This window comes from Micromesistius poutassou, assembly GCF_964030765.1.
Source record: "Micromesistius poutassou genome assembly, chromosome: 13".
Classification (NCBI taxonomy): Eukaryota; Metazoa; Chordata; class Actinopteri; order Gadiformes; family Gadidae; genus Micromesistius; species Micromesistius poutassou.
Genome location: NC_140283.1, coordinates 8,876,544 through 8,903,490, shown reverse-complemented (window position 1 = coordinate 8,903,490; position 26,947 = coordinate 8,876,544). Strand labels below are relative to the sequence as shown.

At 45.5% G+C, this 26,947-nt stretch overlaps 2 protein-coding genes across 7 annotated transcripts; one reads left to right on the top strand and one right to left on the bottom strand.

Moving 5' to 3' along the window:
- Window positions 1–2,932: 2,932 nt before the first annotated feature.
- Window positions 2,933–18,189, bottom strand: LOC311356974 (transcription initiation factor TFIID subunit 4-like; the record flags this gene model as incomplete). Of its 2 annotated transcripts, XM_084476841.1 has the most annotated exons (16): window positions 2,933–3,152; window positions 6,558–6,680; window positions 8,734–8,790; window positions 9,168–9,293; window positions 9,596–9,726; window positions 10,281–10,450; window positions 10,620–10,722; window positions 10,982–11,057; window positions 11,519–11,698; window positions 13,862–13,951; window positions 14,075–14,197; window positions 14,934–15,131; window positions 15,619–15,708; window positions 16,391–16,557; window positions 17,010–17,284; window positions 18,145–18,173. In XM_084476841.1, the coding sequence occupies 16 exons, from the start codon at window positions 18,147–18,149 to the stop codon at window positions 2,988–2,990; spliced, it is 2,079 nt and encodes a 692-aa protein (XP_084332967.1). In that variant the 3' UTR covers window positions 2,933–2,987. The 2 variants fall into 2 exon arrangements, with proteins under 2 accessions (XP_084332967.1, XP_084332966.1); XM_084476840.1 differs by having other exon boundaries at window positions 17,010–18,189.
- A 702-nt stretch (window positions 18,190–18,891) lies between these two features.
- Window positions 18,892–26,663, top strand: lsm14aa (LSM14A mRNA processing body assembly factor a). Of its 5 annotated transcripts, none has more exons than XM_084477208.1 (9): window positions 18,892–19,165; window positions 19,825–19,985; window positions 20,440–20,599; window positions 20,749–20,964; window positions 21,564–21,743; window positions 22,840–23,014; window positions 23,308–23,346; window positions 23,626–23,863; window positions 24,068–26,663. In XM_084477208.1, exons 1-9 carry the CDS (start codon window positions 19,045–19,047, stop codon window positions 24,089–24,091), a joined length of 1,314 nt encoding a protein of 437 aa, XP_084333334.1. In that variant the 5' UTR covers window positions 18,892–19,044; the 3' UTR covers window positions 24,092–26,663. The 5 variants fall into 5 exon arrangements, with proteins under 5 accessions (XP_084333334.1, XP_084333333.1, XP_084333331.1 ...); XM_084477207.1 differs by having other exon boundaries at window positions 21,561–21,743; XM_084477205.1 differs by having other exon boundaries at window positions 20,749–21,093.
- The last annotated feature ends 284 nt before the right edge of the window (window positions 26,664–26,947 follow it).

Below are 26,947 nucleotides of genomic sequence, written 5' to 3'. Positions count from 1 at the left end.
TGACGCGCGGCGTGGAGAGAGCCCAGCCACGAGACCGCCGACGGGATGGAAACATCCTCGGCCACGCTGGGAGGGAAGGAACGTTAACGCTAACGGAACCACACAGTCTGAGGTCTCCGACCAACAGACTCACACCAGACGCAGACAAAGGAAGGCTGAAACAGAACTGGGATCTTTAGACTTTCTTGAGAATTTGCCAAACTGAATGAAACGAGCAATGTTCAGTTTGAAATGAACAGCTTCCACTGTGACTCTGATGGCGATGTTTGACAACTTTATTTTGGAGGTTTGAAAAATCTGAAGACAAAAGTTGGATAAAAAAATAAAGAAGCTGATATAGTGTGTAGATAGATAGCCGGTCCGTTTTAAAACGTAAATAAAAAATGTCAACCTCAATAGATTAAATACCTTTTTGTTATACGTGTCAGAATGCGTTTTGATACCAACACAATGATCAGTGCGCATGGGGGAAGAAAATGATCGAAACCTCATTTGTATGTACCTGGTGGCACCAAACCTGTAATATAATTTGGTTTTTTTATAAACTATTTTGGAAAAAAAAGTGATGTATATTTAATGTATTTGTTATCTTTGTGTCAGGATCCTTGTTTTGTACAGTTTAATTGATATAAACAACCAAACAAAAAAGTGTCTGTCATTTAGCATCACTACCATCTATTTACAATAACTTCATCATATTCAAATGATCAGACAAGCCTGTGCTTGACAAGCCACTTAAACTAAATGTTTCCTGACACCACCTCAATCCCGCATCAGATACACATTCTTCACATTGGAAACAATTTTTCATTAATAAATAAAATCAGATCAATTAATATAATTATGACACAATCCAAAGATTTTTAGCCCAATTTGACTGCCCCAATACCCACGAGGCTCAGACTGCTCTTATGCACTATAGACTGCAGTTATGCACCCCAACCAATTAAACACTGTATCCCACCAGTGACACACAAGCCAAGCTTCTTTTACTCATTTTCTTTATTTAAATTTTTCTGCAAAGGTACAAACAATAGTAAAATTGCATTGCCTGAATTGTGTCAGGCTTGAATACAGTATGTAGGAAATATAAATAGTCGCAAAAAAATTGTATCCTTCCAATGGGTGATTCTGTTGCTGGGTGACGCACCCCGGGCTGTGAACCGACAGTAAGGTAAACACTCCACATCTTTAGTAATCAATTAGAGCTATATGCTATACAAATCAAATGTCTCTTACAGTTAAAAAAAGACATTTAAAGTGTTAAAACTTTCAATGTACACTATTCCAAAATACACCCATTTAAAAACAATCTTTCGACACTGTGAAGTGAATTCATATACAACTTACAAAGACAAAATTAATATATTTTTTTAAAGAGATTGTATTTGTGATGAGGTTCTGAAGCGTTTTATAATAGCATGTTAAGCGCGCGTGCGCACACACACACACACACACACACACACACACACACACACACACACACACACACACACACACACACACACACACACACACACACACACACACACACACACACACACACACACACACACACACACACACACACAACATGATGGTAATGAAGGAACTTGTTTTTTTTCGGACCGTAGCTGTGTTATTGTTGTCTTTCATCGTTTACTAGCCTGAGTGAGTTCACTGTCCGTGAGAGAGCCAGCTCCCGGTGTACTGCCACATGATTCGTTGAAACAAAAGGGTTACCCAAGTGTGTGTGTGTTTGTGTCCATCTTAAAAGTCAGGGATGTGGAACTGTATTCTGGAAAACGATTGGATGAATTTGGATGAACACACACACACACACACACACACACACACACACACACACACACACACACACACACACACACACACACACACACACACACACACACACACACACACACACACACACACACACACACACACACACGCACGCACACGCGCACACGCACGCACACACACGCACGCGCACGCACACATATAAAAATACTTACATGCATCTAGAGACGAATTGCCAAGCAGTTAAAATCATGTGTATTTTTGTTATGCGAATACTGTGTGGATGTACTTTGCCGGGGGAAACACTGCCGTCCAGATTCGACACTCACAACATGGCAGCACTTTAAACGACGTTCACATCACAGCACTCTGTTCACCCTGTAGACAACTTAAATGGAGTCAAACCGAGTACTTTAACATGAAAAGAAAAAAATAAAGAAAAAACGTAAGATGGAGACCACACCAAGTAGCTGACCAGGGCGGGCAAACAAAATGATCATCTTCAAAATAACTAGCCTCCTGAGGTGGGGTGGGGAGGGGAGAGGATGGAGGAACATCCGCGAGTGGGTGGTGGAGGTTTAGAACAGCACCCCTGACAGAATCATCCCCCACCTAAACATGATCAGGTTTGCCGAGTTGAGAGTTCATAGACTGAAGGCAGCTCTGGAGGTAACGGGCGGCGGGGGGGAGGGGGGGGGCCTCACGTGGACCCCAACACCCCACCACCACCAGCAGCGGTGTGACCAGGCCGGGCTCTGTCCTCTCACGTCCCCATCCCCCCCCCCCCCCCCCCCCTACGCACCGGGACTACTCTTTTAAATAAGACGTTCCAAATACCGAGCTGCAGCCCATGCGTCGCAGGCGGTCCGTCATCCGCTCGTGTTGATGCGCCGAAAAAACCAGGGCGAATGAAAGCAATCCCAGAAAACAGGGGGGTGGTGGTGGTGGTGGGGGGGGGTGTATTGCAAACCGAGAGCGTCGAAGTACAGGTGGGGGGCGAGGGGGGGCACACATAGCTCCAGGACACAGGCCAACGTAATCAATGTTTATCTAAAAAAATATCTTTTAAAAACTGCATCTGTGTTTTAATGGGGTGGGCGGGTGGGTGGTTCCCGGTTTTTTAGTTTTCTGCGGATGAATTGGGGGGGGGGGGGGGAGAGGGGGTCCACTTCCTTGAGGCGGGCTGGGGGGCTGAGGGGGGGGACGCCTCACTTCAGCAAGGCCTTGTAGAGCAGCAGGGACCTGGACGTGGTCCGCTCCTGCTCCAGACAGAAGATGAAGTCCCTGAGGTTGACTCTTGTGATCCGCGTGCGGAGCTGCTGGCGCGAGGAGCCGCCCCCCGGGGAGTTGCCGGAGCCGGAGCTTGAGGCCACCTGTAGGGGTGGGGGGGGGGGGGTGGGGGGAGACAGAGCAGAGGTGAGGTGCGGCCAGAGGGGGAGCGTTTGTGATGCACGCGGACCATTACGCGTACAGCCCTGACATTATACTATTACACCATATAGATCTATCCACACACACACACACACACACACACACACACACACACACACACACACACACACACACACACACACACACACACACACACACACACACACACACACACACACACACACACACACACACACACACACCTAGATGACACAAAATGGCAACACATTAATATCCGCAGTAGGTAGTAGGGCGTGGCGTTTTTTTATATTCAATTGCAGATGCCAGCTCAAGCCACAGAGTGCCGGCAAAAAAGCAGCTAACCTTGGCAGCAGCATTTTCAGCAGACCTTCTTTATGACAAGTAACAAATTGTCTATTGGTTTGAAAATAAAAAGGGATTTTATTTTTTAGGCCAAATGGCCAAGCCCTAGTTGGTATTGACCGTTTTCAGAGGGAACGTTCTCTGTGTTGTTATGGTCGTCATGATGCACAGTGGCTGCTTCTCCAATCGGAGGAAAACATAATTTGTATGCGGTCACACTTTCTGTGCCCCTTTGCACAGGGCCACAGAAAGTGCAGCTCTTGCATGGCGACGGTTTGAATTTGCAATCTTGAAGATTTCCGTTTCGTGTTTTTGTTGGAGATAAGTAGTTTTTTTTCCCCAGAGATGCAAACAGCCTCACCACTGACAAGCAGTGTGTAACATTCTCAATACTGCAAATACAGGGCTTTCATTTCAGGGCCAGAGGCTCGATCCCTGTTGTGTTGCCCCATTCGGCAATAGATAGCGACTCATAAAACAGTTATTTACAAGAAAACCTTTGCCATTGCCCCTTTAAACAGCCCTTGTATCTGCAGGCACTGGAGGTGACTGCACTTCACGAGATGGGCCTCAATGCATGAGATGGAATGGGAAAAAGGGGGAGATGATCGAGGCCAAAGGGTAGCAAATGACAAGCACGGAGCTGAATTAAATCATGTGCACACAGCGTCATGGTTCCGCCCGGCTCCAAGGTGTCTCATTCCTCACACACTTTGCTGTTGCAGCGTTGCTCTGCACAGCTTGATGACCCATCTTTACCAACGCCGCCATAGCCTTCAACTCCACTGCATTCAGTGAATGGCTAGCCCAGCCTAGACCTGCACAGGGCTTACCGCACATTTATATTAGAACAGGTGCGCCAATAGCCGTGAGCGGGAGCCCCGCCCTGCACTGTATCCACCACCCCCGGGACAGCCACTCAAGGCAAGTCAAGTCAAGATTATTTGCAAAGGTGTTTATCATGTATTGGGGCCATGGAGGCATTCACAGGCTCCTATTCAGACCAGATACACTAAGAAGCCCGGAGTAAAATGTGGGCAAGGAGGGCATTTTTTAATTTATTTAAAAAAAAAAATTATTTAAAAAGGCCAAAAATGAAGAAAATGTTAAGCTCTATAAGGTAATACATTGAAAGCCTTTGAAAGAAGCCCTCTTCCACAGGAATTGGGAACAGTAATTAAGCTCACTGTGGCAATAACTCCAAGCATCTCTTCCCATTGTTTGGCGCTTGCCCCAGGTGCCATTGAGCATTTACAAGAAACGTCACAGTAGAGGCCGACAGGAACACATGTATGGCGGTATGGGTCTGCAGTAGGACGGTCAATAAAGAGTGAGAGCAATGGACGCCCCTGGGTTTGTAGCTCAGGAGCCCATTGGAAGTGAATGCGTGTACGTGAGAAGCAAATGTGAACGCTAGCACAGATCCAGGCTATGGCTGTATTTTCTAAGCCTTCAGGGTGAATTGACAAGTGAACCACATTTCTTTTAATATGTTTGAAATGTGAATTATATCTTCTGAGCTTATTTCTGTTTGAGGTGTGGGTGAGCTGCTAATGCTTATTGGAACAATTAACACTAACCAGAAAAGAATAGCTAGAATCAACCCAACTAAACTAATTGTGATTAAACATCAAAAAACCCTCAAGGACGTTGTGTTGGGGATAGAGGCATGTTTTAATTGGAGGCGGGGGGGGGGGGTAAAGGCTAAAGCTCAATTTCAGATTTCAATTATTTTTAACATTTCATTTTTTTTCCACCCTTGGCCTATACAGCCAAAGGTGGCACAAATGGCCAGGAGTTCTCTTTAGGAAGCCATCTTGACCGGTTATCTAAACCTAAGCCCGGGCCATCCGTGCTTGCGCTTTCTGCTGCAGTTTGGCGATTGCTGGTTTTGAGCTTCTGCATAGAAACACAGACGTGCTACTGTTGCTGCCGGGGCACCAGGACCAGAGGGCTGAGCTGACATTAGAGGATAGGAATGAGGCCCCGGGCGGGTGCTTGCACACACACGCACGCACCACAACAGCCTGTAGGCATGGCATGGCAACACACACACACACACACACACACACACACACACACACACACACACACACACACACACACACACACACACACACACACACACACACACACACACACACACACACACACACACACACACACACACACAGTGAGTCTTCAGCCTCTGTTTCTGAGTCTGGTTAAATTGACTAGTACTTCTATACAGCACTACTGCAACACAACAGCTCCTAAAGTTCATTACCTTGCGCAGTCTTGATATGCCCAAGGCCCCTCCGCCCCTAATCCTGTTCCCTCTCTCTCTCTGTCTCTCTTTGCACATAGGCCTTTGTCTGGGGTTGCTGGGGGGCGAGCCTGAGGCCTGATATGTGCGTGAGAGAGTGAGCGAGGGGGGAGGGGAGGGACGGGGGGACGGGGTGGGGGGGAGGGTCACATTGAAGTAGCCCTAACCTCGGGTGGTGCCTGGGGCTCTTCTCTGTAGAGATTAAATCTATGGCTGCCCCTCAGGGAGAGGGAGGGACAGGAGAGGCTGACACACCCACAGCCAGGCCCCGGGGCCTAGCCTGGCCCCCTTCACTCAACTATGGTCACCCTCACTCTAGACAGGACTCATGCACAAGCCGCTTGTAGGAAGCCAGCAGACCAGGCGAGATGGTAACGGTGTTTCCACAGTAAACACACAGACTGTGTGTAAACAGGACTGAAGAGAACAACACTTTTTGGACATCAGCATCACTTTAACCTCCACAATAACAATGTAGTGTTGACACACACACACACATGTATCACTGACAAATGAGAGCTCACACTTTAAGAACAGTGGAGTGGAAGTATAAAGCTCGCTTTGTCCAATTATATGGTGAGGAGTGTGAGGGAGTGTGTGAGGGAGAGAGCGACCGAGTGTGTGACCGAGTGTGTGACCGAGTGTGTGAGGGAGAGAGTGACTGAGTGTGTGAGGGAGAGAGTGACTGAGTGTGTGAGTGTGTGAGTGTGTCCTGTACCTCCGCTCCGGCGTTGGAGGACCCTGGTGAGTCCATCTTGCGTTTCTTCCGGGGCCCGATGGCAGCCAGGGCGGTGAGGTTGGCGTCCCGTTGGCGGATCTGAGCCTGCTCCTGCTGCTGCATCTGTGGGTCGGACAGAAAACAACCACACGGGTTACTGGTTGAGCATGTGTTTTCACCCAACGATGATTTTCAAAATACAGATTCAAAGGTTTACACAATGGTCAGACGCACATTTCTGCATCTTTTTTTTGTAATAGTTTATTTTTTATAATACTTGCTCAGAGATATCGTGCAATTAGAGTACAAAAGAGCTTGAACATTTGGTATTTGGTTCTTCAAAGTGAAATATTCAATTCTTGTTTTAGCTGGCCCCTGACAATGACTCTTTCCCTGCTGAGACAATTACTTTTCTGACATCAGACCTTTGACACAATGTCATCTGTCGTCTGTCCCCTGCCCTGTCCGGTTCTACTGACAGCTCTGATCTTTCATACGACCCCCTCTTCCCCCCGACCCCCTGCAGTGCAATGGAGGAGCAGGGGGGAGATGTAATTGGCATGGCAACATTCACCCATAAGGTAGCCAAGTGCCATTCAAATGTGGTCACACACAAAAAACCTATATCACATACAATGGCCCCCCTCCCCCCCACTTGTGCAGACAGGATCTTGGTGCTGGGCAGCTGAATCGATGATTGGACAAAGGTCGATTGCCAGGGGCCAGCTCAGTCGATTTTCATGTTTTGTGTACGAACACATATGACGCATAGTATTTTAAACTGTTGCGTTATGGTTACAAACAACTCCAAAGAATCCTGGCTTTATAGTCTTACATCATGATCAATACCAGCAGGTTTATCCTTTCTGTTTGCTCCAAACATGCACCGCCAGTCTCTGTGTTTGGTACGTAGAACATATACATAAGAGTCCTTATTAAAAAGCACTCTATTCCGATGGACCTCACTGCAGACGAGAGTCTGATAAGATAGGGCAGATATCACTGGGGAGCAAAGGTTGCATGCTGACTTAAGCAGACTTGAGCCAGGGGCTCCTGTCTCTCCCTGTCTGGGATGAAATGATCAAGCCTGGGGTGGCAGAAGGCCATGCCCAGCAACACTACTCTGCCGTGGAGAACTCAACCCACTAGACTGGACTAGGTAACACTTGGGCTGGAATCAGAGTAGACCTGGTCTGATCAAAGCTTTCAATAATAAAAAAAACTATGGATCATCATGTGCTCTGCACAATGCAAACAGGTGAAAACTAACCCAACCTTTACCAATTTGATAAATTAAATGTAAAATGGCTGCATGCAACGCTCTGTCTCAAGTGGCTGACGTAGCCCGCGGCGTGGCCTGCTCTGGAGGAACGGGACGGGGGAATAGAAGGGAACGGAGGGAAACCCAGCCTTTGTTCGGGCGGCGGGGCAGCACTGGAGGGGACTCCTGCAGGAACGATCCAGGGGAGAGAACTGGTAGGCTGCGGTTATACACATCTTCCCGAATTGTAAAGTTAGGATGGACTGCACCGTACAATATGAGGTATTTTTTTGTTTTTTGTTTTTCCCCTCGGGTAGTGTCGCTGTGTTGGTTTCCAGGTGACATTAACGTGTCTGGACTGGACTCCCCACCACGTCGGCCCCTGGGGCCCGGCAGAAGGACTTATGGGTAATGGCCCTTGACCTCTGGGCTCCCCAGGGCCAGCCTGAAGTAGCTCTGTCAAGAAAAACCCTGACTGTCCTGCCCCCCCCAAACCCCATCCCCTGCTTCGTATAACGCATGTATGTGTGAGTGTGTGTGTGTGTGTGTGTGATGGGAGATTGTACTGGACAGTCCAATTTATGACACGTGGTAGGACAGTGAGAATGACAAGAGGATGACGCAGTGTGTGTGTGTGTGTATGTCCCATGTATGTCCCAGACTATTTTGGAGCCGTAGAAGGCAACAATCAACGTTTCCCCTATTGGCTGGTGTCCTTTGATTGGTTGGCGAGTGGTTGTGTTCAGGAAGTATCTGAATTCATTTGTATTCTACTGCCCCTTGTGGGACTTGAGAATTGGGACGACTCCCTCCACGATGGAGCAACGGGCACAGCAACACACAGCAGACGCCAGCGGCCCACTGGGTTCACGCTCACAATCACACGAACACACACACACACACACACACACTTACCTCTTTAGCCTTAGCCTTGAGTCGGGCCTGTTCCGGGTCTTCCTGCCGGGCACGACTCTGTGTGGGGGAAATGAACATGATGTCACATGGAGCAGCTCCTCCACTCCCCCTAGAGGAACCTGAGGGAAGCTACATCCCAACCTGTTCCTAAAGGCACACGTGATCCGTCCAGATCCTTCCCGCACAGGCAATGCATCAACTAAGTGCTACGACTGTTTGAAACGGTTACGTCTGCCCTACGCACGCGTCAAGGCGTCATTGCACCACATGTATAGAGGGGGATTTATCGATGACAAACAACAAATGCGTGCATCTTTAAAAAGTCAACCGCCCCCCCTTTTTTTTTTAACCTCCTATTTTGTGTATACAAATGGGAATCTATGAAACTTCTCAAAAGTAGCGCACGTCCCTTTGATTTCAGTGTTTCCACGTACCTTGGCTGCTTTGAGCAGAATCTCCCGCTCTTGGTCGTCCTTCCTCTGCTTCTCCATGCGCTCCAGCTGCTCGAAGAAGCGCAGCTGAGCGCGGACGTCCGAGGACTGCTCCGCCCACTCCTCATCCTGGAAAAGAAATAGAACGTTGTGAAAGGTTAAACAGATACTCAATACTCAATATACCCAATACTCTGACCCCACCTTTGACTTTGTGTCATTCTGGGGCAGGTCTGCCGGTTCCCCTATAAACGCCCCTTCATTTCAGCATTGATAAGCAGAGCATAGGTGGTGTCGCATTAAATCAGCCAATCACAGGACAGCATGCAATAGCATGTGTTTAACCTACAGAGGGAGTCGTCTACAATGCCCGCCAATCTATCAGTGGCGTCGGGGTTTGAGTCTCTTCTAAGCGTACAACATGAACATACCTTCCCGCCTTCGCCGCGGTGCTGAGCCACCGCCGACACCTTCTCCAGCAAGGAGCGCAGTCGCGACTGGGTGGCATGGGAAATGTAGTTCACGACCTCCGCCGGCACCTCGGTCACACCCAACTTCTTGGCTGAGGACAGAGACGGGCACAGTGAAGACCAAGTAACACAGCAGGGTTCTTCATACGTCTCTTAATTGATGAATTTGTGGGTTAATTACAACATTTAGACAAACAGATTTTAAAAGCTATCCTCCTCCTGGGGAATTTCCTTGGAAAAAGCAAAACTAAAATAAATTCTGTTGCAAAACTTTGACCAAAAAAAAAAAGACACAACCTCTCCATTCCCTATTGCTCATCTCCATCATCATTGAGATAGTGGGTAACTTTTTCTGATTAGTGGTTGGGCCATCAATGAAACCTGCATTCAAGATAGCACTCTAAATTTAGCGGGAAGTGTAACTGCCATATATTTAACACATTCATTTTTTCTATTTGATTTATGTTGTACAGCAGTTGTACATATGCATTGATGTTATTGTGGTCGCCTTCTCCTGACGGACTTGCACTGTTTGCACACTCTGTTTACGGGTGGTGCTGCTGTAAACCCTGGAACTACACCCTCCTAGGATGACCCCTCTGTTATACTGTGGCGGGGGCCGTGTCCCACAGAGCCCTCCCCACACCTGTGTCCAGGATGCGGCGGTGCAGCAGGCCCGTGGGCAGGAAGGCCTCGTCCTTGCAAGAGCGGATCTTGGTGCCCACCAGCTCCGAGCTGGTTGCCAGGATACGGGCGTTCTCCTCGTTGAGGTTGACCCCGGCCATGGACGCCACGTCGTTGATGTCGTCGTCATCTCTGAGCACAGAGGGGGGGCAGGGGTGGTACATGAAACATACATACAGGTTGACAGAAGAGGTCACTACACATCCTATGGGATGAGCCTGATGGCTAGAGGTCGCTCTCTAGTGGTTGTTCTGTGCAACTAAAAAAATAAAAAATAAGAGCTAAACATAGATGAACTCACCTGAAACCACCCCCTGGGTCACTCAGCTTCTTCTGATTGGCTTGCACTGCCAAGTTAGCAGGACTTTTACCTGCGATGATAGAAGGTCCCCTCACAACTGCACCTGAACAACACACAATCACATTAATAATCTGCAATTTCTTAGATTGTTTTTGAAAACATTATACTATGAAGCCATTTTATCACGTGCGTGCGTGCGTGCGTGCGTGCGTGCGTGCGTGCGTGCGTGCGTGCGTGCGTGCGTGCGTGCGTGCGTGCGTGCGTGCGTGCGTGCGTGCGTGCGTGCGTGCGTGCGTGCGTGCGTGCGTGCGTGCGTGCGTGCGTGCGTGCGTGCGTGCGTGCGTGCGTGCGTGCGTCTCTACCTGGGGTTCTGAGGGTCTGGGTGATGACCATGGGCATGCGGGACTGGACTGCCGGGAGCGCTTGTCTCCTGACACCCTATGAGGGCAGAGGATAAAGGTCACATGACGGGATCCACACCATGACATTACAACAAAAGAGAGCTATGTGGCCACACACACTTTTATACGGTGGTTCAACAAGAGTTTCGATCAAATCTCTTTTACTCAGTCGTCGATTACCATTTACTAAACTATTAACCAGACCCTTATATTTAAAGCATCTCACAGGGCGTTACCATATTTGTTTTTTTTTGGATTAGGCGTCTGCCTCAAGGATACCTCCAAGTAGACTGCGGCCATAAGGAGCTTGAAACAGCAGCTTTTGCCTGGAGACCGACTCACCCTCACCACTTACTAGACTATCATGCCACTAACTTCAGGTTTCAGCGCTTTGGATCAATGCCTGCCCCACTACACTGAACTCAGTCCCGCAGTAAAAACCCCTCCTTAGTGTAAGGTCCGAACCCCTAAGACCCGCGTCACAGCGATTGAGGGTACCAGGGTGGTGTTGTTTGCGAGCGGCGTGGGTGTCCGGACGGGGGTCATGACGGGGCTGGCGGGGAGCCTGGCTCTGATGGTGGAGGTGGCGGCGGGGGAGACTTGAGTGGGGGCATTGCCGGAGGCCATTAGAGACTGCTGGTTGTTGAGCAGAGACTGGCGCAGCGCGGGGAGGCTTTTCTGTGGATGCCCCCAATAAACAAAACGAATGGGTTAATGTACAGCGTATCACTGATGGCACAAAAAAACACCTCTGTTTATATGTATAAGAGCACGGCTACAAAAACAAACCTGTGTTTACGATGCATTATAGTACTGTCACAAATACACAGGTGTGTAAAGTCCATGGTCACCCTAATCTGTAATTTGCTTCAAACTAGTTTTGTTTTGGTGTTGCTTTGGTGTGCATATTCAAAGTGATAACTAATGTTTTCCAGGCAATCTGTAGATACTAGCATAGAAAAAGAAATATATTCATAACTGGATATTATTAGAGATGCACCGATACCACTTTTTTACAAACCTATACGATACTGATACTTTTATTTGTGTACTTGCCGATACCGAGTACAGATATTTTCTAGATTTGGTCTCTATGAAAGAAGTGCAATTTTAGTGAGGAGGACATTGTTTCCGATTTATTATCTATGCCGTTTTCTAGGTTAACTTTTAATAAAAAGTTGGAGTTAGTCTGAACAGGAAGACCCACACCAGAGCTAAAATTGGTTCAGAAAACCAAAGCTTTTGAAAGGCATTTCAACTCCACCAACTATACGCGATACCCGAGGATGACGGGATCAACCAAGGAGCAAAAGTAAATTAAATTAAAAGCAAAGGATCAGTCGCCATCAACCACTTCATCCAAAAGGACAGGAGGATGGACTTTGTTTTCAAGTAATGCGATGATCAAAGGGTAAGTTATTTAAAAACGTATAGGCCGCCGTGCCAACTGATTTTATTCTGGCCGCCTCTGCCACTGTTTTGTGTATGTTAAGGTTTATATGGGAAAACGGTCATTGTGCAGAATTACCAGTCAATCTGAAAATTTACCAACTCAGCGTTCATTATGCACGGTAAATGTGCATAACATTTCATGTAATGCTGTGCACGCTGTATCATGACAGCGCGCACACAGCACCGACAGACTTCAGAACCATGGACAGTGAGAAACCGCAGTGACTGTGTGTGTCCGGCGTGGCTAGAATCCACAGACCCGCTCCCGAGGGGGACACGGATCGGCGTTTCGCTGTTTCGTTTTTGTGTCGTTCCTTTACCAGGGCTTGAGTTTCGCCTCGATCAACGTTACCGTATGACAACAATAGTCGCGCACTCATTGCGCTTTTTATTTAATTTTATTTCCCATCATAACCTTTCCCGGGAATCAGGAAATAGTCTTGATCAGATTCAGATTACTGACATAGTGGTATTGGTGCGTGGTATCGGCAATTAAAAAACAAATACGAGTACGAGTATTTTAATGAAGTATCGCCGAATACCCGATACTGGTATCGGTATCGATGCATCCCTAGATATTATACAGTTGTGATATCCACAATTGAAGTGACCTCATACCTAATTGACCAATGGCGCTAATCATAAGCCTGACCAATCACAAACATTAGCCGACCGTCCCAGTTCCACACCCTTTACAAAACATTTGACATAGATTGGCTGGCTTACTAGACCCTTCTTTTTTAACAGAGGCATCATCGTAGGATAACCTTGATGTACAGTTACCGACTGTTATTGTTGTGACATGATGCGTGTAAAGTGTATTGTTGGTTTACTCGCGGTGATGTACAGTTTTGTGGAAAACAATTTCCTCCCCGGTAAACTATAAAATAACAATTGATGTACCAGGGTATGGGGAGTAGATGAAACTGGTGGGGATCAGCCTACTGCCCTGGCATATAACAGTAGAAGACCCATAATAAGTGTTGTGAGCAAAACTTTTAACAAAAAAGTTTTGCTGTGTGCGTGCAAAGTCTCCTTCATGGTTGTTTCAACACATTCCTGTATGTATAGATTTTGGTGACCAGGAACTTTATGCATTACCAACCAACCAATCAAATGGAAAATAGGATTAGCCAACTCAACTCTGTAGATTCTCAATAGGCAAATTACCATTTCCTATACTACTTTTACAGTTTGATAAGGCACAAATTAAATGACTGCAACATAACTCAAGCTGGCATTTAGGAATGATTAGCAATGCACATTCTAAAACAAAATAAAAAGTTTGCTCAATAATTATTCATTATGCATATAGAGTATAAACACGAACACAATGTGTGTAATTTGTGGTTGCTCTATTTATTCCTTCAGAGTCTTTGTTGGGAGTACCTTGAGGAAGGGGATGAGGTAGGGTTGAGGTGAGGACTTGAGTTCAGCCTGCAGTCGGCTGGTGAACTCCTCGGGCTCAATCTTCGCATCCTGGGGAACAAAGAAGAGGCCGTTTAACAGGAACAACCACACGGAAGGCACTAACTTCACAATAAAAGCCTCAGTCCGTTGAATACTAATGGTATGGGTTAAAGGGTAATGCTCCGGCCTTACGAGTAGATCCTGCACCAGGGTCTTCACATTCTTGGAGGTATCCGGGGAGGGGGAATTATGGGATGCCAGCTTGATCAGCGTCGCCAGGAAGTTTTTACATTTCTTCACGTTTTCCTGCATCTCCTGTAATGTGAAACATCAGACATCAGAGTTAATCAAATTAAAAAGGTCATTCCACATTTAACTTTCCAGCACCAAGACACAGTTCATTCTCCTTTGTAGATATATATCGAGACTGAAATACAGGATATTTCTTTGACCTAAAGGCGCGAGGGTACCTAATAGAGAATAGATACACATTGTTTTCATAAAGTTGACAGGGTGGGTAGCGAAATTACAATTTGTACTGAATGCTATATGCATTATATTCAGTTCTACATTTCATGAAAAGTTATGTGTACAAACCCTTCCTTATTCTGTGAAACACATTTCAATACCTCCAAGGAAATTACTTAAAAACACTTGCAACTTAGTTTTAACACATTAAGGAGGCTCCATGCTCATTTCCATATTACTTAATATGTAGAGTGAAACCAAAGACCATAATTGGTAGAGGACCACATTTCAAAAGCGAGGACTTAAAGTGGGTTGGAAATGTATGAATACCATGGTCTTCCTATACGTATATGCCATTTCTATTTGTCAATGACCATTCATTTTCCATGAACTAATGCTTATTAACTGTTCTTTGACAATACGATCATGTAGAGAATCTGGCTTGCTTTGGTTAGGTTTGCAATTTCTGTCGAGGAGAAACAAGGGCCATGTGTGTCCTCCATCCTACAAAACCAGGGTCAAGCCCAAATGATTACAATTATCAAATTCATAAACAAGGCATGTTGTGGGTGTGGGTACATACTTGTGACACTATGGCTGTGCGGGGGGCAGTGGGGGCGACGCCCGTCCCTGGCGTCCCACCGGCCATGGCGATGCCGGGCTGGACACCCACAGGCTTGGCCAGTGCGTGCCCCCCCGCAGTGATCACCGTTCCGGGCTTGGGGGGAGGGTTGCTCATCTTCCCCGAGACGCCGGCTCCAGCGGGCGCCACTGTGATGGCCTGGTGGGAGATGGGACAATGATACGATGGCGCCATGGATGGAACGAGATCCACAGTTTTGTGTCAGCAGGCACAGCTCTTAGCGCAGTGGCTCACAGGGAAGAAGAGTTGCGTGGGAAGAAGCGGAGATATGCAGTGACTCTAAATATCATGCTTGTAAATACTGGTCACAGGAATCTGATATTAATTTTTCAAATAAAATGGGAGTTTGAAGAGAGTTCAGAACGGGTGGTAGATCTAGCGATGCACTTTTTCCTAAATCTTGAAGTGATGACAACAGAAATCTGTAATTTACTTCTAATTAAGTTGTTGGGGGTTATAAAGGTGTACATTACGCATCAGATTACCCTTGCAATTTCAGGTAATTCTTCTAATTATTCTTCTTCTAATCCATCTAGTTCCTCGTATTGCTTCAAGATGTTTTTCCATCACTTTAACTTGATCTGTTGATATCCGATGTGAGTGTTACCTATACAAATGCACGCACCTGTACAACAGAGGGAGAGGGAGAACCGGCCTGAACCATTCTGGGCTGATTTGGGGAGGCCAGGCGGACAGTCTGGGTTGTACCAGGAAGCTGTAGGAGGATGGGTGGAATGAGGAGAAAAACGCTCATACACTCAAGGATAGGTCTTTTGCTTTGCGTGTGATGTTGGCATTTTCTTGACAGAGATTTGGTTACCCTAACCCTATTTCTTTATTGTTACATTAAGTCTCCATTCCTTCTTAACAATATAATAAATGTGTTATATTTTTCAAATCTTCTCAGTGAGTGAATGCATTTAAGAAAAAATCTTTCATCATATTTATGTTTAAGCCTGTGCTAATAAATATGTTATACAAGCATTCATATAAACACCCCCAGAAAGGCCAGGTTTTGCTCAATTTTATCCGTTATGATATTGTGATATTTGATTGTTTCAACATCATGCAATTGGTCCGAGTTTTATTTTTTGCCAAAAGACGTTTGGGTAAAGGGGACGTTGAAGTGCATAGGCTGCTGCGTGTTCTTCTCAACCACGTGCACATTTCTCCCCAAGGTGAAGTTAGATGGCAAGGAATAAAGGAATGTTGGACAAATAGGCATGTGCTGTTGTTTGCATATAGCATTTTTCTTTTTTCATCCTGTTTACATGTCAGAACTAGAGGGCTGTAGTTTTGTCTGATACACAGTACGACCCACTGTAAATACTCCTGGAGGGTTATAGAAGCCTGACACACAGACACACAGACACACACAGGGGATATGCTTTCCTTACCGGACTGGGGGCGCTGACTCGGATGGTGGCGCCGGCTGTTGGGGTGGCAGGCCTAGGGGAGATGTTGGACACCGCCTGGCCCTGTTGGCTCTTTGCCTGGGCCTGGGCCAGAACCTGCTGGGGGACCATCACCAACTGGCCCGTCTCAGTACGCACCAGAACCATGCCTGGGAGGGGAGGGAGAGAGACAAGCTGTTCTGTACCGTTCTGTTTGAAGTGATGTTAGCACATCATCACAACAAAGATGCAATTATTTTGGGAGGAAAGACTATCTCATTTTAGGTGGGAAAACGGCTAGGTGACAACCATTAACATTTTCTTAATAATATGTCTCATTACAGTCTTCTTAACTCAGTTCATTAGGGGCTTGGCACTCACATAACCCGCTAATTAAAAGAGTGTAACCAATTCTAGAGGAAACACTGGTCTATGTCTTGAAGGATCAGTGAATGTATAATACGATGCAGTTACATGTTTTGAGATTAAGGATTGTGATGTTTCCAGACAGAGTTTGCCATAGATTGATACCTTTTAATGACAGAACGCACATATGGGTGACCTATATTACCTGCATCAGCAGCAGCACTGATCTACCGGCGGTACACTTCTTTTTTCTTACCTGGAGGTATGGTAAATCCCGGAGGAAGTTGAATGGTAGTCTGCTGTTGAGGTCTGACGGCTATCTGAGGCGCAGCAGTCCTTGTGGTGTTTGCGACCAGCCCTGGTCTCTGCTGCTGGATTGACGTTGCCATTACAGGCGTTGTGGGGTGCCTCACGATGGTCACCGCCGGCTGACCAACTCCGTTGACGGCTGGTTTCATACCAGCCGCAAGTGTGACAGTGGTACTGGTCACGGTCTGGCTGATGGGGGAGTTAGCTGCAGGTGGCGGAGTACTGCCGAGAATGACAGAGTTCCCAGAAACAGGTTGATTGGGCACCAACATCTTCGTATGCATGAGAGGGTTGTTGTGGTTCATGACCTGAGGTGTAGTGACCGTAGAGGAAGCTACACCTTGGGTAATGAGAGGGGAACCCTTGGGGTCTAAACCATTCTGGGACACACTGGACAATGGGCTAGGGTGTCTCGGTAATGTGATTGTAGGAGAAGCCACCGACGACTGTGGTACAGTAAAGTTAGGCTGTGAGGACATGGACACGATAATATTGGAGCTACCAGCACTAACAGTACTTATGACACTGTTGGCTCCGGCTTGGGAAGCGATAGCGGGTGCGTTAACCAACTTCACACCTCCGGTGTTGCCGTTTAAACTTTGTAATCCAGGGGAAGCAGCCCTTAGACCCGCCGTTGTGATGATGTTTGGGTTAGGAGCGGTCACTACCGATGTGCCCGCCGAACCCAGAGCAGTAGCCCTGTTGAAGCTAGCAGCTGCAGACGGAGTCGCCAAAGTTACGGATCCGGGTACATGAGAAATAGTAGGAGATGCCCCAAGTGTTTGTAAATTAGATCCAGCGTTTATTACGCTCCCGGTAGTAACGGAAGAGGTAGTAGATGCGAGTATTTTGTTCGGGAGAGCCTCATTGGCGCTAGGTTCCTGATTTAACCCCGCTTTTGGATGCCCTTGTTGTGGCTGCTCCAGAGACCCCACTTGATCACGCACTTTCCCTGAGAACTGTTTGACAGCGCCCGAAGGTCCCTCTCCTTTATTCTCGGAATACGAAGCAGTAGAAGTCTTTTGATTACCAAGTTGTGATTCCAAAGAGCCAACTAAGTCGCTAACTGCTTTCTCATCTACCTCATTGAAGAGCATGTCCTCCAGTGGGTCGGAGGCTCCCGCCATCTTTGATGTTAGACCGTTGTGCAAATCGTATCGTAGAATGTACGCATGCGCGCAGGAACGGTGTTGTTTTTGGCTATAGAATTACAACACATAGAAGAACCCACATTCTTTTAGCGAAATGGGAAGACATTCGTTGCTTTTTGTGTATGTTATGATGACCGTTGTCTGAATTAATTGATTAGATAGAGGCAAAATATACACGCTAAATGGAAAAACACGATATAATGCACCAACACGATATAAAAACATATGAAACATAGGATATGATATAAAATATAAAAATACAAATATTTCAATATGAAATATATATTTAAATAATACAATTTAAATGCACCTTTATCAATGTATTATCCATACATTTCAATAGGCTCATAGCTAAATACTTTATAATTAATATACAATACTCATTCAAGTCATACCCTAGCCCTCATATTTTTGGTTGAGATAAGCTGTTTCCCTATTCGGATAAATAATGATTATAATAGGGTAACACTTATAATATAGCTACATCATTTCCATTCCTGATATTCAAAAATGTGGCATTCGACAGACGTAGACAAATATATGATTTATTTTTGCCTGCAAAAATAATATGGAGCAGATCACCGTCTTTTCTAACATGTGTATCTCTATATTCCCACCGAGAGTGTAAACGCGCGATATTATGATTTCCCATTAACCCCCGCGCTGAGAACGATTCGATGGAAAATGAGGTAGCCATGTTGAAGTGGTAAAATCGGGGCTTGGAGAAGCAGCAATTGGAGAAAGTTGGAGCAATATTTTTTGATTTTGTTGCGGGGTTTGGGACAAGCGTCGAGTTTCTTCTTGAACGAGACTGTCGGATAGAGCGCCACGATGAGCGGAGGAACGCCTTATCTTGGCAGCAAAATCAGCCTGGTGTCGAAGGCCGAGATCCGCTACGAAGGGATTCTGTACACCATCGATACCGAGAACTCCACAGTCGCACTGGCGAGAGGTAGCTCATGGGCTCACATTGAGATATTCTCTTCTTACGTTAGTCGACTAGCATTGAACACCGCCAATATGTAATCGGCTTTCTAAATACGGCTATGCATCCGTTGTTGTGCCAGACATGCAGGATAAGCTGTCTGGGGCACATAGGGTTAATTTCGCGTCAGTAATAAGTTGGAAGTGACAGATACTGTAGTTGTTACAATCCCAAGTGTTTAGCAAAGTAAAACCAGTGGTTCAAAGGAGAATGCAACTGCAACCATGATTATTTATATATGGTTTACAAGCTAACGTATTTAGCATTATTTTTCTAGGATTAAGAACCATTGCTAACCCGAGCCAGCTTGTCTACATAGGCATGGTCCCCACGCAGGGGAATTGGCCGAGCACAGGTGTATTGTTGAAGTTGATCACATTGTTCTCCTTTCGAAACACATTCCCACCACCTTTACTATCTATTATATTGTCTGCGAAGCAGCCTATTCTACAACGTGTTCCCAAGTTAGCCCCTGATCATAGTTGTTTTTACTACCCTATCATAAGAATATGATATGATAAGACTTAACGAAACATAACTTGGTGGTAAGTTCATATCCGGCTAAACATTATTGTGGTTGGTATGACTTAACGTTTTCTAAATGTGTTGTTCATCCTTTGCTATAGTTCGTTCCTTTGGCACTGAAGACCGCCCCACCGATAGGCCTATCCCGCCCCGAGATGAGATCTTTGAGTACATCATCTTCAGAGGCAGTGACATCAAGGACCTCACCGTATGTGAGCCCCCGAAGTCAAGTGCTCCTCCGCAGGATCCAGCCATTGTCCAGGTTTGTAGTCTTAATGCCTTAAACGTGCTGTAGGTAGGATTTGAAATCGCAAGCCACCCGTTGGCTATTTGGTTCGTGAAATGCGCTTTGAGAATATCCGTCTGCGGCCGCCTCTGTATGAGAACAATACGATCCTTTCGACGCCTCCACCTGATTTCTTTCTAAACGCGTCTAATTGGTTCGGGGGAATAAATCTAGCCGGTCAGGCATAGGTGTGTGAAATGGAACACTTCTCAATAACAGAAATGTAGAGAGAGAGAGGGGGGATGTTTTCTCTTTGGCAACTATGAAAATGTTGCTCACCAACAAACTTTTTCTGCCTCTTTACAGCTCTTGAATCTAGCATACAGCACATTTTAAATGCAATCAGTTAACATAACTCGGATTCACAAGACAAAACAGGTTTATGTGTTTCAAGATTCAGATGGCTTAGTAACTCTGGTTCTCTCTGTAGTCTTCCTTGGGCTCTGCTCCACCACCTGCTCCAGCCACTGCCTCTGCCCCATTCCAGTCCGCCGGCTCTTATGGCCTCTTCAACAGGGCCCCTGCGCCATCCTACAACCAGTTCAGCAGTGGCGCCTTGGTTTCCCCACAATTTGGAGCTGTTGGCGTCGGTAAGAACCAGTAGGGCTATCGATGTGTTCGATAAAGCCGACTGCCCAAACAGGAAATGCCCGCCTCAACCAATATTGGTGTTAAATTCCATTCATTGAACCAGTATTTTGAGCATCCCCACTCATGTCTAGTTCTTGCTCTCCTCCAGGCCGAAGCAGCCCCAATATGGATCCCCTGAGGAAGAGCCCCACGCTTGAGCAGGCCGTGCAGGCCACCTCCTCAGCCCCCACCTCCTCCTCCACTACAGTGCTGCCAGCCCCCGGCCTGGCCCTCCGGAGCCCGGCCCATGGCCGCACGGCGCCCACCATGGCCAACCACGGCACACAGAAGGCCCCACACCAGGAACGCCTGGACCCAAGGAGGGGTGAGCCTGTCAGGGGAGTCCGCAGCAGCCAGGGTTGGCCTGCACCCCACCCCACCTCAGCAGCTCACACCCCTGCTGTAGATAGGGCTCCCACCGCAGGGCCATTCCACTCTTTCTTTAACTCGTCAGGTGAGGCCTCTGCTCGGCATACACATACTCACACATGAATGCATCACGACCGAACTCTACATGGTCAGAAAGGAACCTCATATAAGATGTCTCAAAGTTTCACTTGACAGGTAAAGAGGCAAGAGTCTGACGGTAGGAGGCTCGGGCTGTCTTGTGGTTGCCCAGTGCAGGGCCTTTCCTAGTGATTTTAATTTTTTTTTACCCTGAGCAGAACACCTTCCGCAGGTAAACCATATAAAAGGTTTAACTGCAGGAGATGGTACTCATTCTTAATTTAGTGAAAATCATACCATTGCCGATCCACTTTTGTTTAGTTTTTAAGTTCACAGGAGCTGTTGCTTAGCGGCCTTGATTCTTCTCAACCCCCTACTCTTTTGCTGAGAGGATTCACCCAAATCATACAATTTTTTTATGATTTATAATGCTATAATGCTATCTTTTGTAACAATACTTTTGCCTTTACGCAGCAGCTGCAGGACCCCCACCCAACCGCCGTGGGCGAGGGGGAGGACACCGTGGCCGGGGGCGTTTCAACGTGCGCCGGGACGGTCCGGTGAAGTTTGAGAAAGACTTTGACTTTGAGAGCGCCAACGCCCAATTCAACAAGGAAGAGATCGACAGAGAGTTCCAGAGCAAGCTCAAGCTGAAAGGTACAACATGGCTGTCAAATTAATTTAAGATATTTGATTCCAAGAATTTGATAGGCGGGGTCAACAGATGCGATATGCCAGAATGGTAACCCACCAACCAACTGTCATGAGCCCTAATCGGTCATACTATTATTAGCACAGATGACTAGCAAATCATTTTCTAATGTATACATGTACATGACACAATCCATAAAGGGTTATAGTTCTCAGAAGTCTTAGTGAGATCAGAAGGCCGGCCATTCCGAGGTCCTAGAAGCTCGGTGGGGGGGCTGCACAAATCTCAGAGTAGTGCTGGGCGGTATACCGGTGTGTATTTTCGTTATAATATTAATTTACTGCCATACCGGTATTTGATTACACAACGTTTGGAACGCTGCACCACGCGACTGTTTCAGACGGGACTCTTTTCAATGTTGCGTTTCTAAACACACATGGTATGACTGAGTGCGGCATCACTTACCTAATGTTGTTTTGATTGAAGATCGTGTGTGTGTTGCAAGCGTATGCGATTTTAAAGTACCAAACCAACTCAAAAATATTTGTTCGAAACCAAATAAACAAATCGAAAACAGCGTCGCTTATTCGCTTCAAATACTTTATTTTCTTTTCAAAACTTTCTTTTCAATACAGCGCGGTACCTAGCGGTTGAAAACAATGTTGGTGTCTCCTGTGGCTGCCTTGCGCACCTTCGTTATATTACTTAATATTACGTTGGAAGTTATGTTTAAACACCATGCACGCAAGTGTAAACGCGAGCAGCAAAGCTGCGTGACTGCCTGCTTTCAGTGTGTATTTTCTTTTTTTTAATTATCGTTTTTTTAAACAATTTCTTTTAAATTAATCGTTTAGATTAGTCGTTATAAAATTAGTCCTTAGTGGCAGCACTAGTGAACACCTGATAATGCATGAAAAAAAAACAGTCATATACCGTAAAACCGTTAGAATTTAGAAAAATACAGTGATATAAATTTTTGGCCATACCGCCCAGCACTACTTCAGTGCTTCTCAAAGTGGTCTGTTTTTGCATGGTTGATCGGCTGTGCTGTACATCCCTTTGGGGAATCCCGCTCACCATTAAGATGTGATTTATGCCCAGACGATAAGGTCGTCAAAACGGAAAAGGCGGTGAACGGAGAGGAAAAGCCGGACTCCGGTGTGGAGACCCAAACCAGCGAGGGTCCTGCCGAGGAAGAGGGGGATCCACTGGGACCCAACTGTTACTACGACAAGACCAAGTCTTTCTTCGACAACATCTCCTGTGACGACACCAGGTAAACCCGACACTAGACATGCAACCACCGGTATATTTAGGGCTCCGGCATTGGTATCGATCTTCTAATCCTTCACATTATTTTTTATAGTTTATGGAGTTGAGCTATTGGCACTTTGTGGCGAATGCCATGTTACATTTTCATGATACTGGTATTAACGTGTGATTTTCATTGTGGGATGGCAAATGGTAGCCGAGCATCAAGATCATGTCACAATTAAATGAACAATTTTGTAAGTGATTGACATTGATTGTACATACGTGTCTACAAATATCTATTTTTTTCTTTTACAGAAAGGCGAACGAGAAATCTGGCATTTCTGTTTTCCCAAGGTACGGTTTTATCCTAGAGCTTTGGTTGTGGCAGCAGCCAACAGCTCCTCGTACTACTACACTAATTAGTCCCTGCTGGACAGCCAAACTGCTTAGACATTGTCCAATAGCAGGCTGATGGTAGCAGTATCACTAATCCACCGCTGGATCCTATCTTACTTTCTTAGTTTATTTTTGCATGTCCTCTGATGTAAACTCGTCGACATTGTAAATGAGGGAAACCTCAATGCCCTACGAGTATAAATAAAGGTTTGAAATGAAATGAAATCTCTCCTGCAGGGAACGGCGGCAGACATGGGCAGAGGAGAGACGGATGAACGCAGAGACATTCGGCATCCCCATGCGGTCGAATCGCGGCCGCGGGGGCTACAGAGGCCGCGGCAGCATGGGGTTCCGCGGGGGCAGGGGGCGCTCGGCCAGCCGGGGGTCTTTCGGGCCTCCCCACGGAGGAGGATACAGGGGAATTTACAGAGGCAGCCAGGGCGGACGGGAGTTTGGCGACCTCCCGGAATTCAGGGTAATGTGTTAGCCGTTCTTCTCGCAGACTGCTCTTACTAGTTATTGTGTCCCGATCTCTAATGAGGGATGGAACAGGGTTTAGCCTCTTGAATGAAGTTAACCGTATGCTAAATAAAACAACAAAAAATGTAAAGGCTCTTGCCTGCTAAAGTGTTGGCTCTGCATGGTAGTAACCCCTGGTGTGTTTGTGTTTGTGCCCCAGAAGGACAGTAAAGTGGCTGCGTAGCCCCAGAGAGGAAGGATCCACGCAGAGGTGTGCAGCCCCTCGCACTTCCTCCACAGAGAAAGAAAAATTTTAAAAAAATTGGTTTTTGCTTTTTGTAACCTTGATTAAAAGAATGAAGATTGTGTACTAGCTATATATTTGTCACCAGCACTGGGGCAGACTGCTCGAATGAAGCCTTCCTTTCCTTATAGTTCAAAGACGCCTGTCCATCGGGAAACAAACTGAAGTCCCGATTTCTGCAAATATTTATATTTCCAGGGGACTGAAAAGTTATCTCATATTTTCGAGGGATGTTAGTATTTTTGTTAAGACGTGTACTCAAAACCATTTATTTTGTTTTAAAGTAAGATAAGCCCCTCTAATGTCACTCCCAAAGTTAACTAAATCTCTTGAGTCCAGTGATGTTCTTTTCTCAACTACATATTTTAACCTTGAGTTAATACCCCATTAACTACCCTCAATTCCAGTCCTGGTTTTCTTTATTCACCAGATCCTCCAAACTATGCTGCCCATACTGTTTATATACCTTCTTTTAGCTCATGTATTTACTTATGGTATCAACTACAGGATAGATCTTCACTACTGGTCGCATTATGGTATAGGAAGGCACTTCCTTTATGATTTCACAGGTTCTCTGCTGTCTATTTGTTCTACTTGTTTGTAGTCTACAACCAGCTAGGCTCAAGGCCATAAGGGGTCCTGTGTCAATGGTCAATATGCTACAGCTAAGCCCCGCTGGTAAACATGCGGCCGGGGTGAGATGCAGTAGCTTGTTCTTTTGATAGTTTGGTGTTAAATGGCAAGCTAGAGCAGATCATCTCAATAGGCTCCCCTGCCAATAAGCCAGTTGAAGCTGACTGCACTTTGTGAACGGGGAATTGTGTTTTTTTTCTTTGCATATACAGTACCATTATTTGTAATTGGAGAAGTCTTACAGGCACAATAACTTGTATAAACTGTTGGGATTAATTATTCCCTTGTATATCAAACAGCAAACTGAAAGTGCACATAGTAAGGCCCTTTTGATTCTGGATTTAGTACCCTGCACAGTAAACTGCTTTTCCTTTTAGAAAGGACACTAGCTTGACATAATGGTACTGTGCGGTAGTTGACAGTGGTGAAGTTTACAACTGTGATGAACAGAACTATATATATATCAAATAAGCAAGACTATTCTGTATTGATGTAGCAAGTGCATTTTCTTAGCAATGTGGATATTTATTTTGGAAACATTGAGTGTTTTGGCCCCAATGCAATGATTGATTGCATAAACGTTGACAATGATAAGATCCCCTCATGCCCCCCCCCCCCCCCCCCGCAGTGTATTAAGTAATTATACCATTAGACAATTTAGTTGGTTCAAAAATGTTAAGTTGTACCATAGCATCTCTATAAGTTAAATGATAGGGTTGAAAAGCCCAATGCTAATGTCCTGTTAATGACCCGCTCTGTATTTGTACATCTTGATTCTACTCTTGCTTTATTATGAAGATGTCTGCATACATTTTTGCACCAGAAAGGGGAAAATACTCACATTTTCTGAAAATATGTCAACTTGACATGCAAAGCTACCTTTAAAGTACATAACTATACTCAGATGTGCAACGCTTTCCTTGATCTGCCTTAAAGCTATACAACTCATGATTTTAGTTAGGAACTGGGCAAGATGAACCATTTTTGTATGATTTATTAAACTGAACCACAGTAATTGAAAAGCAGTTTCTACTTAAATGAATGGCCACTATGACTTGTTGGCTTATAAAGTATTTATTTATTCTGTTAAGACACTAAACAATGATAGAATTCCAGTTTTACACGTAACTTTGGATGATGTCAACATTATGTGATCCAACAATAAAACCCATGTTTAATAATTTCCCATAGATCATAGCCATTGTATTGCTGTGATGAGTAGAGACGCCTTGCCAATTTGTTCGGCGATCTTACTAAAAGCTCAATAGTCCCAAGAATTACCTGAAGAGTATTTTTAACTGCTTCAGTGCTGCAACACATTTCAGCAAGAAAGTATCACATTTCACCACCTTTGCAGAAAGCGGTCCTTAAATCTTTATTTCTCTATTCATGTGTTGTTGGGATGAAAATGTTTGCAAACAAAAAAATGTACATGGGCAAACCAAAATGTATACCACACATGTATACCACTCTTGTTGACAAAGAAAAACTGAAAAAGCAAAAAACTAAAACGTTTGAGCATTGACTGTTGATGCCATGGCCAAATACAAATGTGTGTGTGAGTGAGTGAGAGATGGTGTTGAATGCCTGACTTATAATAAATCACACAAACAGTGCTGTACAATGGGCACCACACTGCATGGTAGTTCTGTTTTATGTGATCAAAAAGGAGAGATTCTGTTGCAATAACTGAATGCTATCATGTGGAGGTTTTGCTCTGACAGGCCACAGCCCTGTCTCTGACCCTGCTGCCTCCACTGCTCCTTGGGGTGCCAGCAACACCTTTTTGTCCTGAAACTCAGCATGACGTGCTGCTCTGTGGTTTTTGGTAGAGCAATGTTTTTATCAAGAGCATACAATAAACAGCAATTCATTACAATGTGGTGTGTTTGCTTTGGTCTTCTGCTCTACATTCATGGTACCTTTAGGTATACGAGTACAATTAGACATGGTTGTTTGTATATTTTACATTGGCCACAGGGTAAAAATATTTATCTGCATATAGTCTTATATTATATATAAATACAAATATAAATTATTCTATATATATATATATTTATACTTCATTTAAACTACCCGTCTCGCTAGTGAAACTGATCATGCATATATTGGGATTATATCAGTTTTGACATAGCAAAGCATTCACAATCGTTTGGGCTTGAT